Below are 17,746 nucleotides of genomic sequence, written 5' to 3' on the forward strand. Positions count from 1 at the left end.
GATAACATGGATATCCATAGTATCCGCCAGTTAACCCATTTTCTATCCGTATTAAATATGGATGAGGTCGGATAATTTATCAATTTTTGCATTATTGCATTATTTATTTTCAACCCGTCCATATCTCACCCGACCCACCCATTTATGACCCATATATGGTATATATAATAGTTAATACTTGGAGTAGTATTTCTTACACCAATATTATCGTCCATAAAAGAGATTAGGTCAGATACAAAAACACAAAATTATCTTCATAAAAATATATATAAATAACTTACCTAAATTCTTAATCGTTGCAAGTTTAAACGATAACGAATAACTATGCATTCAACTATTCATCAATGTAATATTTATTTTTTAATTTAAATAAATATTATATTTTTTCGATGTCAATTGTTAATACACATAATTCATTCTTATTTTATAGTATTTTATACACTTTTTATAATAGACGTAAAAATACGTACAATGCATGTACACTAAAGCTAGCATATAAAAAAGACCCTGAAACTTCTTTTATAAAATTCATATAATATTGAGACACAAAAAAACCGACATGACTTTGATCTAGTGCTAAGAGCGCAACTCATGATATATGGGTTAGGCGCACATCACATGATATTGAATTTTTCCCTTAAATGAAAATAGTAAAGGGGTAAGACCATTATCCATCGTGTTTTGAACCTTACGACATTTGTCTCGGGGATTACTTAGTTAAAAAAGATAAGACACAAAAAATCTTACTTTCTGGCGTGTGGATCAATCAAATGTGACAAAAAGAAACAGTTAATTTAGAGAATTTGAGTAGAAATTAGAAAGTAAAATCGTGAGAAACATAAAAAAGACTACACATAAAAAAAAAAAAAATAGAATTGACGAGAAGGTAAATATATTATTTAATTTAGTTTGAGAAAAAATTATCCTATTAACTTACTCAATCCTACGGCTGCCAAATTTTAACAATTATTTAATTTGAAATATTTTATTAATAATTATATAAATATAAAATATGGAATATATATTATATAATATAGTATTACTTTATATTTTTTGGGCCTTAAATATTTGGGGGCGTAAGGCAAAGTTCTTTACTTGCCTTGCCCTAGAGCCGCCCTTGCAGCAGACAACACCACCATAGCAACCAAAATTGAAGCAAAATCTCAAACCCAATGAAGACAATATCAGGCAAATTAACATCCACAACCCCAATCTCTCTTTCTCAAGCAGCAAAATCGCTCTCCAAATTTGCTGCATCAGAAAACGGAGCTTCACATTCTGTCTCCGTATATATCAAACGTGCTGCCGATTCGTTCGATCAACTTGTTCAACTTCATGAGAAACTCAGACCAAATAGTGCAAAAAATGAGCTTTCTATCAAAGTTGAGAAAATTTCCGAAAGAATGAAGAAAATCAGGGAAGTTGGTATAAAGGCTGAAGATGTAGTTAAGAATGATGCTTTCCCAAATGGGTCACAAAAAAGCAAAAAAAGCAACAGTCTTGATAAGAAAAGCAAGAAGCTTGATAAGGATCAGAAATTGATCAAGACCGAGCAACGGCTCGATATAAGTGAAGGAGAGACAGCAAAATCCAAGAAAAATGAGCTGGAGTTTGTTAAAATGGATAGCTCTGTGAAGAGGGAATCGGAGTTCGAGGAAGTTAAGGAAGATAGTATGATAAGCAGGGACAAAAAAAAGAAGAAAAAGAAAAATAAGGTTGTTGGTGACAATGAGGGTGAGGTGGTGGGGAAAGTGGAAGAAGATTTGAGGGTTAAGGAGGAGGAGGAAAGGAAGAAGAGGAATCACAGTGAGAGTGAAGATGCTGGTTCAGCAGAGCAGAGTAATAAGAAAAAGAGTAAAAAGAGGAGCACTGAAGGTGAAAAGTGAATGAGTTAGCTGAATTGTATGAAAATTGTGTTGCTGCTGTTGTTGCTACTATTGGTGAGGATCATAGTAATGCTTTTTTTATGTAGGAAAATTGTCCCTTGTGGATATCATTGCTAAAGCTGTATTGATATAACAGTTTGAGTTATATTTAATGAGATATGATTCAATTTCAAATGATTATGGATCTAACAAAGTTTATTTGACATACCAGAATTTATGTGCCAATTTTCATATCCTGAAAAAAAAAATTGTTCACTTGGTACTTTATAGTTGTACATAAGCAAAGTCATTCTCAAAAAAAAAAAATAATAAAAAAAATCAGACAATGCTGGTTCAAAAGAGCAGAGTAATGAGAACAAGAGTAAAAAGAGGAGAATTAAAGGTGAAAAGTAATTGAATTAGTTCAGCTGTATGAAGATTATTTCTTGTGTTGCTACTAATTGTGAGGATCAGACTACTGTTTTTTTTTTAAATGTAATACCTGCGAAAAATTGTCCCTTGTGGATATTATTGCTAAAGCTGTATTGATATAACTGTTCGAGTAATTCTTTATGAGTTATGATTCAAAGTGTTTGATTGACTGGTTAGCTTTCTGATTTTTTTGGATAGTGAGAGTATGTTTGTACGAAACAACTGTGTTTGTGTTACTTGATAAAAAGCACCACAAGCACTTATCGAAGGGAAGTGGGCTGTTATTTCCAGATTTCCTTACATTTTACATCCCATTTTGATTCTCATATTTCTATGTACTTATCCTATAACTGCTCTTTCATGGAATGCACTAAACAAACAATATTCAATACTTTCATGTGAAGAGTAAGCTTTAGCACATTTGGGAATTGTAAATCTGAAATAGTTTGCTTCAGGATTGTGATGTTAAGACCACAATAAAAGGACTACCTCAAACACGTTTTATTTTCTATAGAAGCCTTCAAAATAAACAATAACATTCTTTGCATTCCAATTTTTCTATTTTTGTCATGGCTTACAAAAGATTATATTGAATAATTGCAAGATATTCAAATTGCACTTGCTAAGAGGTCCTGTGACAGCTTTTCGTATAGGAAACAGTCCTTCATAGAGTCATCTGCCGACCAAATAAAGATACCATGAAGTTTTCCCTGACTCCTCAGTATGCTGCATGCATCATAGAATCCATGTTTAGGAGACAAGCCACCACTGTTGTCAGTTCCAAAGCTCGCTAGAATCTTGCCTCCTTCATAGTTATACCTCTGGGTTTCAAAGTATTGCAGGAATTGAGGAATGGTTGTGCCCTTTGCATAGGCATAAAATTGGAAGTTGACATAGTCAATTAGATGACCATACTTTCTCCAGAGAGCTAAATAGTGCTCTTGAACTGAATCATCTGCATATGGGGCTATTGACGTGTAAGAGACAACATTATTTTGTTTAAGATAGTACAACAGTCGCCCGATGCACTCAGAGAATGTATCTGGATCTGCATTGAAGTGTTCATAATCTATATCTATTGCATCCAGGTTATATTGTTTCACTATCTTAGTGATTGAATATATTGCATTTCTCACCCAAGAAGTAATTGAAGTGGGAGCAAAGGTTGCATTTTTACCATTCACTGTATCACCACCGAGACTCAATCCTACCTTAACATTTTTGTACTGGGCCTTGATGGAAGAAACCTGAGAAGGGGTTAGATTATCAGTGTCCCAATAGACCAGAAAGTCACCATTAGTGGGTTCTGGTGATGTTGTGTTTGTGTAGTCTATAGCAAAGGAGAGGAGGAAGTGAAACTCAATATCTGGATTAATTGGGACATCAGAGAATGTGACATTCTTGCCCTCAGCTCCAATGTATTCTCTGAAAACCCCAGGGCAGTCTGCTGGATCTGCCTTGGTTGTAGGGGAAATGTTGAAGAGAGCTTGAAGGACAAGAATAGAGATGCAGAATTTGAAGGGCTTCATGCTTTCTTAGAGTTTGAAGGATTCCTTGTACTTCTTGTTGCTATTTAACCAAAGTAAATGCCGATTAAAATATTTCTCCCTCTACAAGGTATTTGTTGTATGCCTCTCCAACTGTCATATAAGATTTAGTTTCTATTTGTATTTTTGTGAGTAATATCTCTTTTGCAGACCTGGTTTTGTAAGCATCTATACACTTATAGATTATGTTTCAGCTGGAAGCCAAGCATTATCTTTCTTGGCATTTCTACAGACGGCTTAATTAAATATTCTAGGTAATTGAAACTCTCTCTCATTAGCTCAAAGTTGACAAGGCATGAATCTCATGTTCGTTTTTCTATCAGCAAGGCCATTCTGCTGTACTGATTGTGCTAGGTATGGAGAGATGTCTTAAAAATGTTAAAATTTATAATCCTAATCAGCTTTTTTAGAATATAAGCTGAGTCATATATGCATCCATCATTTTGGTGTAGTGTGCATTTACATATGACATCTTTCTTTCAGGCAAAAGAGAATCTGTTAATTTTGATGTATTTAATTTTGTCTCAAGCAGGCCTTTGACGTTTCTAACAATCTAAAAAGTAGTAATAAGTTTACACTTCTAGCAGTCAAAACTACTTGTAACGATTTTGGCGCTTTCAAATTCTGTTGGACTTAATCAGCAGCATTCGCTTTCTAGAGACAAGGGCAAACTTGAGTCATGTTGCGTCTGTCTCCTTCAAATTGTGCTCCAAATTTTTCAGAAAAAGAACTTCATTTGTAGCTGTTTCATAGCCGTATATTTCTATGTTAATAAAAATGCAAAAATGATAGGATTACCATGGCATTTGCCCAGGAACCTGGGTTTTCAGAAAGGTGAAATGCATATAAAATGTAACTTACCTACTTTGCTAGGGGATACCTCAAAACCATCGTTGCTCTCTCATAAGAATCAGCAGAGATGATATTGAGTATTGGTTCGTTGACTCAAGTTGATTGTACCATTCCTCAATCTGATCGAATTTAGACAGTTGACATGACAACTTATGGGGTATTGAGTTGTCTTTTTCCTGTTTCTTGTTTTTAAAGAGTAGGCTAGAAGAAATTATTGCACAGGATGGTTCAAAGGCTCATGCATGGACTCTAAGTGGTGGTTTTTCACTTGTATAACACAGTAGCACAATTTCTTCCTAATTCTCACATGATATATCTTTTAAAGTTAAACCCAGTCGGTCCATTTGCCTAGGTTAGCAAAACAACATTCATATTCAGTTTCTTCATAACTGGAAAATGTTTCCTCTAATCTGCTTTATTTGGTGAGAGCAACATTTTAGCTAATATATGCACGGAGTTTTTGCTTGTCTGAGTTTCTGGGTTAACATAGTTTGACTGCCTTCTTTGAGTTTGAGCTAAAGGAAGAGTTTACTTTGGATGAATATTGGCTCCAAATGCATTGACAGTTATGAGGTAGATGAAGAGAAGTGCAAAGGGCTTGGGCAACATATAGGACATATGCTGGTAGAACTGGAAGCTAGTCAATAAAGTTGTATGCTTTACTTACTTTACTCAAGATACTGAAGGGATTGCTTGCTTTTGAAAATGGAAATTTCTCAATTGCATATTTTCTAGGTGTCTAATTTAAGGCACAAATTAGGGAAACCAGGTACCTATTAGTCTTTACCTTTATATCCACGCATGCTACTGCATTTGAAATATATTTGTACACAAGTAGAGGCATTACAATTACAATGGGTCATAAATGAATAGACCTGAATAATGCTGATGGTCAGTCTAATTGACAGCTTATGCAATTTGGTGAAATGCTTGATCTTAATCCTTTTACAAACTATAGTAAAAAAAATGTTTTCCTGCAAAGAGTAAGTTTTATCACTTTTGGGAACTGTAAATTTGAACTTGTTTGCATCAAGATCTTGATTGTAAGACCACAGTAAGAGTGCTACCTCAAACATGTTTTATTTCCCAGAGAATCCTCCAAGATAAAACACAACATTCTTCTGCTTTAATTTTATCTTTTGTCATGGCCTACAAAAGATTATCTTAAATGGTTGCAAGATATTCAAATTGAACTTGCTAAGAGATCCTGTGACAGCTTTTCATATGTAAAATGATCCTTTTTAGAGTCATCTGCCGACCAAATAAAGATACCATGAAGTTTTCCTTGACTCCTTAGTATGGTGCATGCATCAAAGAATCCATGTTTAGGAGACAAGCCACCAATATTATTAGTTCCAAAACTCACAAGAATCTTGCCTCCTTTATAGTTACTGCTCTGGGTTTCAAAGTACTGCAGGAATTGAGTAATGGTTGTGCCCTTTTTATAGGCATAAAATTGGAAGTTGACATAGTCTATTAGATGTCGGTACTTTCTCCAGAGTGCTAAATAGTGCTCTTGCACTGTATCATCTGCATATGGTGCTATTGATGTGTAAGAGACAACATTATTTTGTTTAAGATAGTACAATAGTCGCCCGATGCACTCGGCGAATGTATCTGGATCTGCATTGAAATGCTCATAATCTATATCTATTGCATCCAGGTTATACTCTTTCACTATCTTGCTGACTGAATATATTGCATTTCTCACCCAAGAAGTAATTGAAGTAGGAGCAAAGGTGGCATTTTTACCATGCACTGTATCACCACCGAGACTCAATCCTACCTTAACGTTTTTATACTGGGCCTTGATGGAAGAAATCCGAGAAGGTGTTAGGTTATCAGTGTCCCAATAGACCAGGAAGTCACCGTTAGTGGGTTCTGATGATTGTGTGTTTGTGTAGTCTATAGCAAAGGAGAGGAGGAAGTGAAATTCAACATTTGGATTAATTGGGACATCAGAGAATGTGACATTCTTGTATAGAGCTCCAATGTATTCTCTGAAAACTCCAGGGCAGCTTGCTGGAACTGCTTCAGTTGTAGCGGAAATAGTCAAGAGAGATTGAAGGACAAGAATAGAGATGCAGAATTTGAAGGGCTTCATACTTTCTTGGAGTTTGAACTTTGAAGGATTCCTTGTACTTCTTATTGATATTTAACCAAAGTAAATGCCGATTAAAATACTTGTCCTTTGACAAGTCATTTGTTAGATTGTTATCCAGACCATCATTTAAGGCTTAGTTTCTGTTTGTTCTTTTGTGACTAACATTTCTTTTGCAGACCTGGTTTGGTAGTTGGTGAACATCAGTATATATAAAAGATTATGTCTCAGCTGGAAGCTTGGCATTGTTCTTCTTGGCATCTTCTACAGACGGCTTAATTAAATATTCTTAGGTAAGTGAAACTCCCTTTTCGTGCCTCAAGGTTAGGTATTAGTAGATGTCTTAAAAAATGTTTAAATTAAACTATTCTAACCAAGTTGTCTGGAGTATAAGTTGAGTCATATGTGTATCTGCCGTTTTCGTGTAGAGTTCATTTTTAGTTTACATCTTTCTTTCATGCTAAAGAAAACCTGATTTTTTCAATTAATACTAGATCTTTGTATCAAGCAGCTTTTAACGTTTGCGACAATCTAAAAGGTAAACCATGGAAACTAGGCGACCTTTTTTCTCCTTTAAATTGTGTTGGATTTGGTCAGCAGCATTTGCTCTTTAGAGCACGAATGCAAACGAGTCATTTTGCATTTGTCTCCTTCAAACTGTGTACCAAATTTTGCAGAAAACACACTTTATTTGGTGTCGTTTAGTACCCAACAATCTGTGTTCATAGGATCAGAACAAATTATAGGATCCATGGCGTTCGGCCAGAAAACTGGGTTTTTGAAAGGTAAAACTAATGGGTTTGCGTTCAGATGAACTCATAACATATACACTACATCTGCACCTGTATTAAGGAGTGGTTCTTAGGCACAAGTTAATACTAGTATCTTTCCTCAATCTGATCCAATTTGGACAGTCGTATAGACAACACTGGAGTAAATGTTAACGCGATATTACAGCTTTTTTGCCTCCTCTAGACTGAGACAGTAAGAACATATTTAGGCATATAAATGATCTTAAGCAAAAAGGATCTGATGGTGTTTGTTGTATTTCATTTCGGGAAGAAGGATTCATTTCTGTGAGGCAAAGAAATGCTATCTTCAAGTGATACAAATACAAAAAATGGAACATTTACTTTTCTAATTAGTTTTTCTCATGAGGCCATATTTATTTTTGAGAGATAAAATCAATCAGCTAGCACTTGGTCTCAAACTAGTTAGGTAGACATAATGAATTCTCTATATCCATTTTCATTATAGTAGAATCATCTTTATGTTGCCTATCAACATACTGTAACTTTCTTTCTTTATCCGAGTTTGAAACTAATTACACTTTCACATAAACGAAGTTTCTTCGAGACAAAATTTAAAAAAAAAATCCTTTGTCCTGTTCACCCAAACTTGTTATTTATAGTTTCTTCTGTCTAAATTTTCTTTATCCCTTTATTAAATATTTATCAGAATTAATCAAAAGGCTTATCTTTGTGATGAAACTGAAAGTATTGAGTTAAAGGATCTCTAAAGGTTGGTTCAAGATTTGATTAGTCGCCAGAATTTATGCTTTATCTTAGAAAGCAAATGAAACAAGAAGATTATTAAAAAGATGGTTATTATCTTCAAGTAATCAAGACATCCAAGAATATTTCCTTTTTGTCCATATGAAGCAAAGAATGAGTATCAAACAGATAGTACTTCTTATATAAAATAACATGTGTGTGTTTAAGTGCTTCATTTTAATTTTCTATCAAAACTCAGAGATTAAGCATGATGTTAAGGAAGTTTGGAACATCAATTTTCGTCCTGAGTTTCATCTTTCTTGCTTTAGGGAAGGAGGTTTCCATCGAGGCGACAAGTGAGAGCTTTTCAACAAAGAAGGTAGGAGAATTTATTAGTACTTTCACAATTTGAAGATTCATATGAATTTGTTTAAGGATTAACTTTTATACACTGGGCAACCCGGTACACAAAGCATCTCGGATTCATGCAGAGTCCGGAGAAGGGCCGTACCTCATAGGGTGTGATATAAACAACCTACAATATTAGAGTTTAACTTTTGCGCTTGACAATTTGTAATAGTGTTTTACGCCATTGGTAATTAAGTTACCATTGTTCTAGGCCCTTCACTTTCATTAAATCGATGTGGATTCAGGGGCGTAGGAACGTTGCTTGAAATGGTGTCATGTGACACCGCTTCGCCGATTTTTTTTATAATCTGCATGTATAAATAATAAATAAAATTAAAATATTGGGTATAAATATAAAAATGACACTGCTTGTCATTACAGTAATTTATTCATTTGTTCACTTCTTCAAATATTGACACTGCTTATGAAAATTCCCGCGTATGCCACTGTGTGGATTGCCACGTGAAATAACAACTGAACTTTTTCAGACATTTGTAATTCGCGGTCTAATAATTAGACAACAACTTTGCTTCGAACATAGGAGTAACAAATTTGTAGCAAGTATGATTTTGTAACATGAAAGATATATAGATTAAATAATATGTTATAACATGTTAAATTACACTGAAAATGCAAAAGTAATTCGTCATACTCTCCGTGTATATAACTTAAATCCCGAAAAATAAAGATCCTGTACATCATCACTTTTTACTTTACTGAATCCGTAACATAGTAATGTTGCAAATTACTAAGTTGGTTTTGACTGAAAATATATTGTTGTCCTGATAATTGCAGGAGAAATGTACCTATTTTGTGACAATAGAGACAACATGTACAAAGGGTGCAGAAACCTCAAACCATGTAAGCCTAAGGTTTGGTGATGAAAAATCCAATGACATTTTAGTGCACCATTTGAATTCCAAGCATTTGAGAAGGCTTGATCCATTGGAGCCACAAGTTCTTGATGATATTCCCAGAAAACCATTTCAAGCTTGTATTACAGATCAGTTTCAAGTCACTGCTCAATGTGTCGAATCACCAATTTGCTATCTTTACCTTAAATTGGCTGGAAGTGATGACTGGCGTCCTGGTTTTGCTCAAGTTCAAGTCTTAGAAGGGCCTCATTTTAGCTCAAATACATTCTATTTTCGACGATATTTGCCTCGTCGAGTATGGCACGGGTTGAACTTGTGTGAAACACAGGTCACACCTTTTGGAGTAAAGCTTAAGAGAAATGTATTTGGAAATAGAGCTCCATAAGCCTTTCTGTGCTGTGCAGCAGCGGCTTAATTAGCATACGCAAGATCTTGTGTAAGTGGTAGTTTATTAAACTAAACTTGTATGTTCCTGTTTAGGGCGGTACATGTTCTAAGATTTTACTTTTCTTCTCAGATTGATGTTTATTTTTATTATTTTGTAAGCGAAAATAATTTATATATGTCTTTGCGCGAGCAAGAAAGTGTGAGATGACACGCCTTATAAAGTAAAATGGTGTCTCAGCCATTGGTCCTAGGAACATTAATATGCAAGTGAAACACAATAATTTTAAACATTTAATAATGTACTATGAGTAATTGAATTCAGATGTAGGTTTGTCTTTTGAAACTGACATCATGTTAATTGGTTGTTTGATATTCTCGCTACTACTTTCTCTTCTTTTCCTCTTTCGTTGCCCTCTTTTTGTTAAGATATCGCAGTTATAATTTGTGAAAATTAAAGACTATGCAAACAAATTTTTGAGAAAAAGATCTTGTATCCAAACTATTGAAAGAATCATCAACAACAACAAACTCAATATAGTCTCACAAGTAGGGTATGCGGAAGTTAGTGTGAACGCAGACCTTACCCTTACCTTGAGGGCAAAGACTGTTTCCGATAGACTCTCTGCTCAAGGAAATATGAAAATGAAATCAGTAGCAACAAACACAACAAAATAATAAGATAACAAGTGAAATAATCAACATGTAATAATAAAGATCTAACTATAATAGAATACAAGACTAATTACTAATACTACCGGCAAGGGAAAGAATCAATTAAACAAAATTTAAAAAATAAAAAGAGCTGCTAATATTTTTCTAAAACCAACCAAAAACAACTGATTTGAAGGGAGCCTAACCTATAGGTCATGGTTCAAGCCGTGAAAGCAGTCACAAATGCTTACATTAGGATATGTTGTCTACATCCCCTTTCTCCCACTTTACGTGAATGCGGAATACTTTGTGCACTGGACTGTCTTTTTTAACCAAAAAAACAGCTGATTTATCATACACGGGATCCCAAGGGAACCAAAACAACTGATAAATTATCTCTGCTGCCTCCTAAAAATGCTTTTAGAATAAGGTCTTTGGCCAATAATGATGGATCTGAATAGTCCTCTACTTTATTCAGAAAATCACAAACTTTTTGTGGACTTAAACTTTCAAATATTCCATCAGATGATACCACCAAAAACTCATCTTTTGAAGTTAAATTTATCCAATCAGTCACCTCTGGAGTAGCTATAATTCCATATTTTTTCAAAGGAACATCACCAATAGCTCGAGTCATAGGGAAATGGCCATTGAGCAGAGGAACATCATTAATCGTCCGACTGAATATACCTCCAGACGCTTCAATTCTATCCCTCTCGTCTAACCTTAGCGCGTTATGATCTCTTGTCAATTCCTTAACGATCTCACCAGCAAATTCCCCGCGTTGATCATTTTGAGAGCAAATAAATGCCTTTGAATCGCCAACATTAGCAACTAAAACATGATTGTTATATATAAGAGCAACAACTGCAGTAGTTCCTGAATAAAGTTCACGTTCGATAGCAATCTTGGAAAATTCTGCATCAATTTCCTCAATGGTTTTTACTAAAGAGGATTTTAAAAAGTCCATAAACTCATTACTATGGTAATTCTTAAGGTGAAACTTAAACTTTTCTAAAAAGAGTTTTGAGGCCATTTCACTAGCATATTCTCCAATATGACCATCAAATACTGCCACAACACCAATACTTACCTCTTTGCGCCCCAAAAAAGGAATTTTAAGATCAAGATCGCATGTTATTCGATCTTCTTGATATGGTCTTCTCCCTTTGTTTGAGGCAAAGTGACAATTTTTAGTTGGAATTGACTTTGTTGCTTGTGGAACAATTTTTTCTTCAGGTTTAGGTACCTTAAGGTTCATAAATATTCCAATGAAGCAAGCAATAAAAATTCCACTTATGATAATACTCATTATCTTCCAAGATCCGACTTGTTGTTTCTTGTTTGAATTGCGAACAACATCGCGACGTCGGGCCATCTCTACGAAGGAGATCAGGACAGTGGCGGACTCAAAATTTTGAGGTCTTGATGGAAAAGAAGAGGCAAGAACCCTAGCGGCTGTTACCTTATAAATGCAAAATTCTCAATATTTGACTATACTAGGGTGTCCTCGATTTGAAAGAAAATTGTACTACCAGGGTGTTAAAATAGATAAAAACTTACGTGTACACGATGTTGACACCAAACCAATAAACGTAATTCTTATTTACACTTAAGCTAATTCTTATCGATTAAGGATTACATATGTCGAAATTTTTAATAATTATGTATATATAGATAGTATATAAAATGAAAATATTGAATATAATATAAAAACTGACACCGGTATTATAGTGATTTATTTATTCATTTATTTTTTTAAATTTTGACACCGCTTACTAAAAATACTGCATATGTCCCTGTTCTCAATGACGAATGAAATTTTTTTGAACTTATAATTATACACATACGCCTTCAAAAGAAAGAGATGTCCTTTTTTTTGGGCGTCTTTGATTTGCAAGGATTAAGTTTTTAATTAACAATGTCTTATATGTGAATACCGGGTGAAAGATAATATGCAAAACAGATTTTTTAATTAGAACATAGATTTTGTATCCGTTTTAGTGAAATAATGAAATAAATAGACCCACAAAAAAAAATTAGGCCACGAAACCAATGGTAAATAGGCTGCATCAGGGATTAAAGCTATAACCTAATTCGAATTCTACTTTACATCTTGTAGACTTCCAATTTCATTAAATAACATCTCCTCTTTTACCTTCTTTTCTTTCACTTAGGGGTGATGAAGCAAAACCAAAAAAATTCAACCAACCGACTTAAAATATCTATATGCGTTTGGTTTGATATTAAAAAAGAAAAACTCGAACCAAATAACTAACCAAATAAATTTTAAATTCTATTAATTTAAAATTTTATAGAGTCATACTTTAAGAAATAGTCTAGACAGACATATTTCTGATCCTTGCTTTGACATAATAGTTAATATGACTTAGAGAATTTATTTTTATTTATTTAAATACTTGATGCAGTCGTGTATGATTATGTTTTCAGCAAGTGTTGCTTAAATACTTTAATCTCTTTGTTCTTTCAATTCACAAGTCGCGATCTATTAAGCGCTCTCTCTTTCTATATATATATATATATATATATATATATATATATATCCTATTTTCATATTAAATTTTACTCATAAGATAACTATAAACCTCGAAAATCATAAAGCAATATGAATTAAAGATGCGAAAAGTTGCATTTTTTCCCATTGCGATTTATAAGTACATAAAATTTCGATTTAAAGGTCACATTTTACAAATGCGATTGTATAACTCGTTTGATGATTGCCCATTTGGCAATTCCGATTTGTATTGCAACTTATAAGTCGCATTTATAAAATGCGATTTATAATCGCGTTCAGACATCGCGATTTATCAGTCACGTTTGAATTGTTGTTGCATTCGGATTAAGTCGATTTGACAATTGTTTGCATATTCGCAAATAGTACATATTTCGGTGACCACTCCAGACCAGTCTCCCCACCAAATTCCATAATCACGATACTGCATTTCTGAATCTTCGTTTCTCGAACCAACTTTGGTTTCGAGCAGGGATAGCAAAATGGTTAAAAGAAAATAGTTAACCACCCATATTATCCACTAAAAAATGAGTTGTATAATGAACTTTTTAAAAACGGGTCAAATATGGATAAGAACCATATTATCCATTTAGAAAATGGATAACCAATGAATAACTAATGGATTTAACTTTTACATTTGTAAAACCTCAAATTTGGGGTTCCTCAAGTTTGGGAGACTAGGAATTCTCCGAAAAATGATCACATTCAATAAGCCATGGATAATATGGTTAACCATATTATCCGTCGGTTAACCCGTTTTTTATCCGTATTAAATATGGATCAGGTCGGATAATTTATTCGTTTTTTAATTATCCGTTTTGACCTGTTCCATATCCGACCCGACCCGCATATTTGCCACCCCTAGTTTCGAGTAATCGACTTCCGCGTTTGTGTTAGAGTTGAGATGTGATGGAAGCCTTTGTTGTTCTTCCAATCCCACCTTGAAAAAGTTTGCAAAGTTCGAAAAAGATTAGGTGTCTTATATTCCAATTAACTTTGTTTACTTGATTATGTTTGCGTTTTGAACTTTTTCTTTACAAGTATGTTTTCTACCTTCTTATTAAAAGCTATAAAGGTTCTGTAGATCTATAGTAATTGAAACATTGGTGTAAGCTATGCTAAGTTGTCTGTAAACCTATAGTAATTGAAACATTAGTGTAAGATATGTGAACAATTTATTAATTAGGGAGTCTTTTGTCTTGTGCTCTAAATATATGGATTTTCTCAATACTAAAAAAATACCTTTTTACCGACGCAGTAGTACCGACGGACTTTATTCCGTCGCTATCCCGAGGGACTTTCCGGAAAATTACACTATATTGCTAGATAACTTTTTTTATTTGATATTTATTTACTATACGTTGACTCCCCTTAACTTTTTGATGTATCTAATTATTTATATTGTGACACACCTTGATGAAAATTCTGGCTTCGCCACTGGTTGTAATACTTCAGAGTCCAAACCAGTCTCTGCTCCGGATTCTGCATTGCTGATTCTCCGTTTCTGCAGCCAATTTTGGTTTCGAGTAATCGACTTCCCTGTTTGTGTTGGAACTGTTCTTCAATCCCACCTTTAAAAGGTTTGCAAAGTTCGAAAAAGATTAGGTGTCCTGTATTCCTATTAGAACTTTATTCACTTTATTAAGTTATCGTTTTGAACTTTTTCTTATGTTTTCTACTTTCTCATTAAAAGCTATATATAAAGATTTTCTGTAGACCTATATAATTGAAACATTAGTATAAGATAGACTAAGTTTTCCGTAAACCTATAATAATTGAACCATTAGTGTAAGAAATGTGAAAAATTTATTCATCAGAGCGTCTTTTGTCTTGTGCTCTAAATATATGGATTTTCTGTTGAACTTTGTTTGCATGCACTTCTGTAGGCAGATGCGGAGCCAGGTTGTAGGTTCTAGATTTTAGAACATGCAGTGTTAGTGACTGAGTTCTAAATTTAAATTTTGTACATGTTTGATGAATTTTAAACACAAAATATACTATTTGAATAAAAGCTACTAGCTTCAGCCGAACCCGTAGTTCAAGTTGTGCCTCTGCCCCCGGTCTGTAGGAAGCAACGTGGATAAAAATGATATTTCTGCCATGGCATTGTCATTGTAGGTAAGCGTATGATGCTTTTCATAGAGTAAATTGAAATGCGCAGCCTTTTATGTCTGGACTTTGAAACTTAGATTGCTAGTGATATGATACATTTGTATTTGTCTAGCTGCAAAAAAAGGCCAATGAGTTCAGGAAACAAAGATCAATTGGTAAGATTGATGCTGAGGAATATATTGCAGGCCATTTAAAAAGCAATCGAAGATCTCCAAATAACGAGTACTATTTTATAAGTGATAAATTATTCTGCTATCTTCTTTGTTTATTATTTTTGTCTAATCTTTCTTCCTATCATTCTTCATCATCTCATTTGCATATGGTAGAGAAGTGTAAAAGCTTCTGTACTTGCTGTGAAGATGTATACGATCAAAATCGAGCTCGCCCGCGATATGGTAGATCATGCTCGAAACGTGGCAATAAAGGACTGAAGATCGACCCCAAGTCCCATTGGGTTAGAACCCGAGGGCAGAACGTCTGCCTTCGAAGAATACCGATTCCGGAATCACGGTCTCGATCCTAGCCTCGAACGAGTTCGAATAAACATTGTTAGTATAGCCAGCAGAAAATTAAAAATCCTTGACCGGTCAGATATTACGGCGGAAATCATGGCACATATCGATAAGGGATCTCAATCAGTAAATCAAGAGATTTATTTACCGTTTATAGAATTGTACCTAAAGTAGGACTCCTCTATTATATAAAGGGGTATGATAATTGAGATGTATCTTAAGACCAATCGAAGTACATCCGATTCGAGGGTGACTGGTCTTCCAAGACTGAAATTGTCCAATTCGTGTGGTTTGAATTTACTTTGTCGTTATTTATTTCAATTGCAACTTAATTTATCACTTTGTATCAAGTTAATCCGCATATCCTTAAAACCACTTACAAATTCAATTGTTATCCGATTTTGAGGGTAAACAGTTTGACGCCCACCGTGGGACTAAGGATAATAGTGATTATTTGATACAAATTTCCATAACACATACTACTTTACACTTATTCTTTGAAGTGTCTCTAATTTCAGGTTAAAACTCAAAATGTCAAACTCTCCGTCAGCACCCTTACATGTTGACAATGAGTCCGGTCATCACAGTAAAAATAACAAGTAGTGCCCAGTGACGAGGTACCGCCCGTTGATCCCATCAGAATTCCGGTCACATCCGATTGATGCTAACTCGCATGTGGCAATCAACACAAATCTGCCTATCGACCTCGAGAATAGCGTCCGTGGTGGAGCCCGATCGGCAGCCCAAAATACACAAAATATTGGAGGAGACGAGATCAATTTACGGGTGATCTTCGAAATGTTGCAGGCTCAACAGGCGACAATAGCTCAGTTAAAGAACCAAAGTCGCACGCCGAGCATAATTGAACTGATCCGTCCCGGAAAGTCGCCCGCAGGGATGAACCGGTCGCAAAAAGGTCGAATGAAAATGAATCGGGGACTAACCCCGAGATCATAAAGATGCTCGAGGAACTGACAAAACGGGTAGAATCAGGGGAGAAGAAAATCGAAGCTAATAACAAAAAAGTGGAGACCTACAATTCCAGGGTCAACCAAATCCTAGGGGCACCGCCTATATTGGAGGTTAGGGATTTGAAAAGTTTAGTTTGTGGATTTGAAGGATCATTTGGTGTCGAATTTTTTTAAATTTGATATGGTTAGACTCGTGAGTGAATGGGCTTTCGGATTTTGTGACTTTTATCCGATTCCGAGACGTGAGCCCGGGTCGACTTTTTAGGATGAATTTCAGAATTTTGTTAAAGTATTGATTTCATTAATTAGATGGGTCTATTATGGTTATATTTATGATATGTAATTGCTTTAGGCTAGATTTGGGCCATTCGCAGCCGGATATTCGTGGGAAAGGCATTGTGACCTATTGATTGAGCTTGGTTCGAGGTAAGTGGCTTGCCTAACTTTGTGCGGGGGAAATTCCCCCTAAGATTTGGAACTATTGTGATATGTGAGCACCGTGTACGTGAGGTGGCGAGTACGTACATGGGCTAGTTATGGAAAAACCCAATTTTCTTACTGAGCAACAACCTGTTTCCTTTTATTTTGAGTTATACCATTTTAATGAGTATTAATCTAGTTTCATTCTTAATTGAGTTATTCCAATATGTGTAGCTATCCTGTTTAGTCTAATACAGCATGTCTACATGTATTAACTGCTTATGTGAACTCTGTGCAACATGCTTAGTGAATTTCCTGCTTCTTCCTTGACTGATACTTAGTCTAAATCGTAAGATTTCGTGATGAAGTTGTATTTCTATTATTTGCGCTGCATATTTACTTTGGGACTACGGAACGGTATTCCGGGAGATCCCCATGTATTGCATATTTACTATGGGACTACACAACGGTATTTCGGGTGATCCCCCTGTACTGCATATTTATTTTGGGACTACGGAACGGTATTCCGGGAGATCCCCATGTACTGCATATTTACTTTGAGACTACGGAACGGTATTTCGGGAGAT

At 34.9% G+C, this 17,746-nt stretch overlaps 4 protein-coding genes and 1 long non-coding RNA gene across 5 annotated transcripts; 2 read left to right on the forward strand and 3 right to left on the reverse strand.

Moving 5' to 3' along the window:
• Positions 1-1,054: 1,054 nt before the first annotated feature.
• On the forward strand, positions 1,055-2,063 carry LOC104104036 (uncharacterized). The gene has a single exon (XM_009612020.4). It carries the CDS (start codon positions 1,173-1,175, stop codon positions 1,884-1,886), a length of 714 nt encoding a protein of 237 aa, XP_009610315.1. The 5' UTR covers positions 1,055-1,172; the 3' UTR covers positions 1,887-2,063.
• Positions 2,064-2,905: 842 nt separating this feature from the next.
• Positions 2,906-3,826, reverse strand: LOC117278681 (chitinase 2-like). The gene has a single exon (XM_033658147.2). It carries the CDS (start codon positions 3,824-3,826, stop codon positions 2,906-2,908), a length of 921 nt encoding a protein of 306 aa, XP_033514038.2.
• A 1,794-nt stretch (positions 3,827-5,620) lies between these two features.
• On the reverse strand, positions 5,621-7,070 carry LOC104104032 (chitinase 2-like). Its single transcript, XM_009612018.4, has one exon. The coding sequence runs from the start codon at positions 6,798-6,800 to the stop codon at positions 5,880-5,882; it is 921 nt and encodes a 306-aa protein (XP_009610313.1). The 5' UTR covers positions 6,801-7,070; the 3' UTR covers positions 5,621-5,879.
• A 1,159-nt stretch (positions 7,071-8,229) lies between these two features.
• Positions 8,230-10,341, forward strand: LOC104104033 (uncharacterized). The gene is made up of 2 exons (XR_011411884.1): positions 8,230-8,669; positions 9,494-10,341. It is a non-coding gene; the product is annotated as an uncharacterized lncRNA (long non-coding RNA).
• Positions 10,342-10,963: 622 nt separating this feature from the next.
• On the reverse strand, positions 10,964-11,989 carry LOC104104042 (putative protein phosphatase 2C 76). Its single transcript, XM_070189859.1, has one exon. It carries the CDS (start codon positions 11,987-11,989, stop codon positions 10,964-10,966), a length of 1,026 nt encoding a protein of 341 aa, XP_070045960.1.
• Positions 11,990-17,746: the final 5,757 nt, after the last annotated feature.

The sequence above is a fragment of the Nicotiana tomentosiformis genome, chromosome 11, assembly GCF_000390325.3.
Source record: "Nicotiana tomentosiformis chromosome 11, ASM39032v3, whole genome shotgun sequence".
NCBI lineage: Eukaryota > Viridiplantae > Streptophyta > Magnoliopsida > Solanales > Solanaceae > Nicotiana > Nicotiana tomentosiformis.

Bases quoted from the DNA above. Each gene is read 5' to 3' on its own strand.
- LOC117278681 (XM_033658147.2), bottom strand. From the start codon at position 3,826: ATGAAGCCCTTCAAATTCTGCATCTCTATTCTTGTCCTTCAAGCTCTC.
- LOC104104042 (XM_070189859.1), bottom strand. From the start codon at position 11,989: ATGGCCCGACGTCGCGATGTTGTTCGCAATTCAAACAAGAAACAACAA.
- LOC104104036 (XM_009612020.4), top strand. From the start codon at position 1,173: ATGAAGACAATATCAGGCAAATTAACATCCACAACCCCAATCTCTCTT.
- LOC104104032 (XM_009612018.4), bottom strand. From the start codon at position 6,800: ATGAAGCCCTTCAAATTCTGCATCTCTATTCTTGTCCTTCAATCTCTC.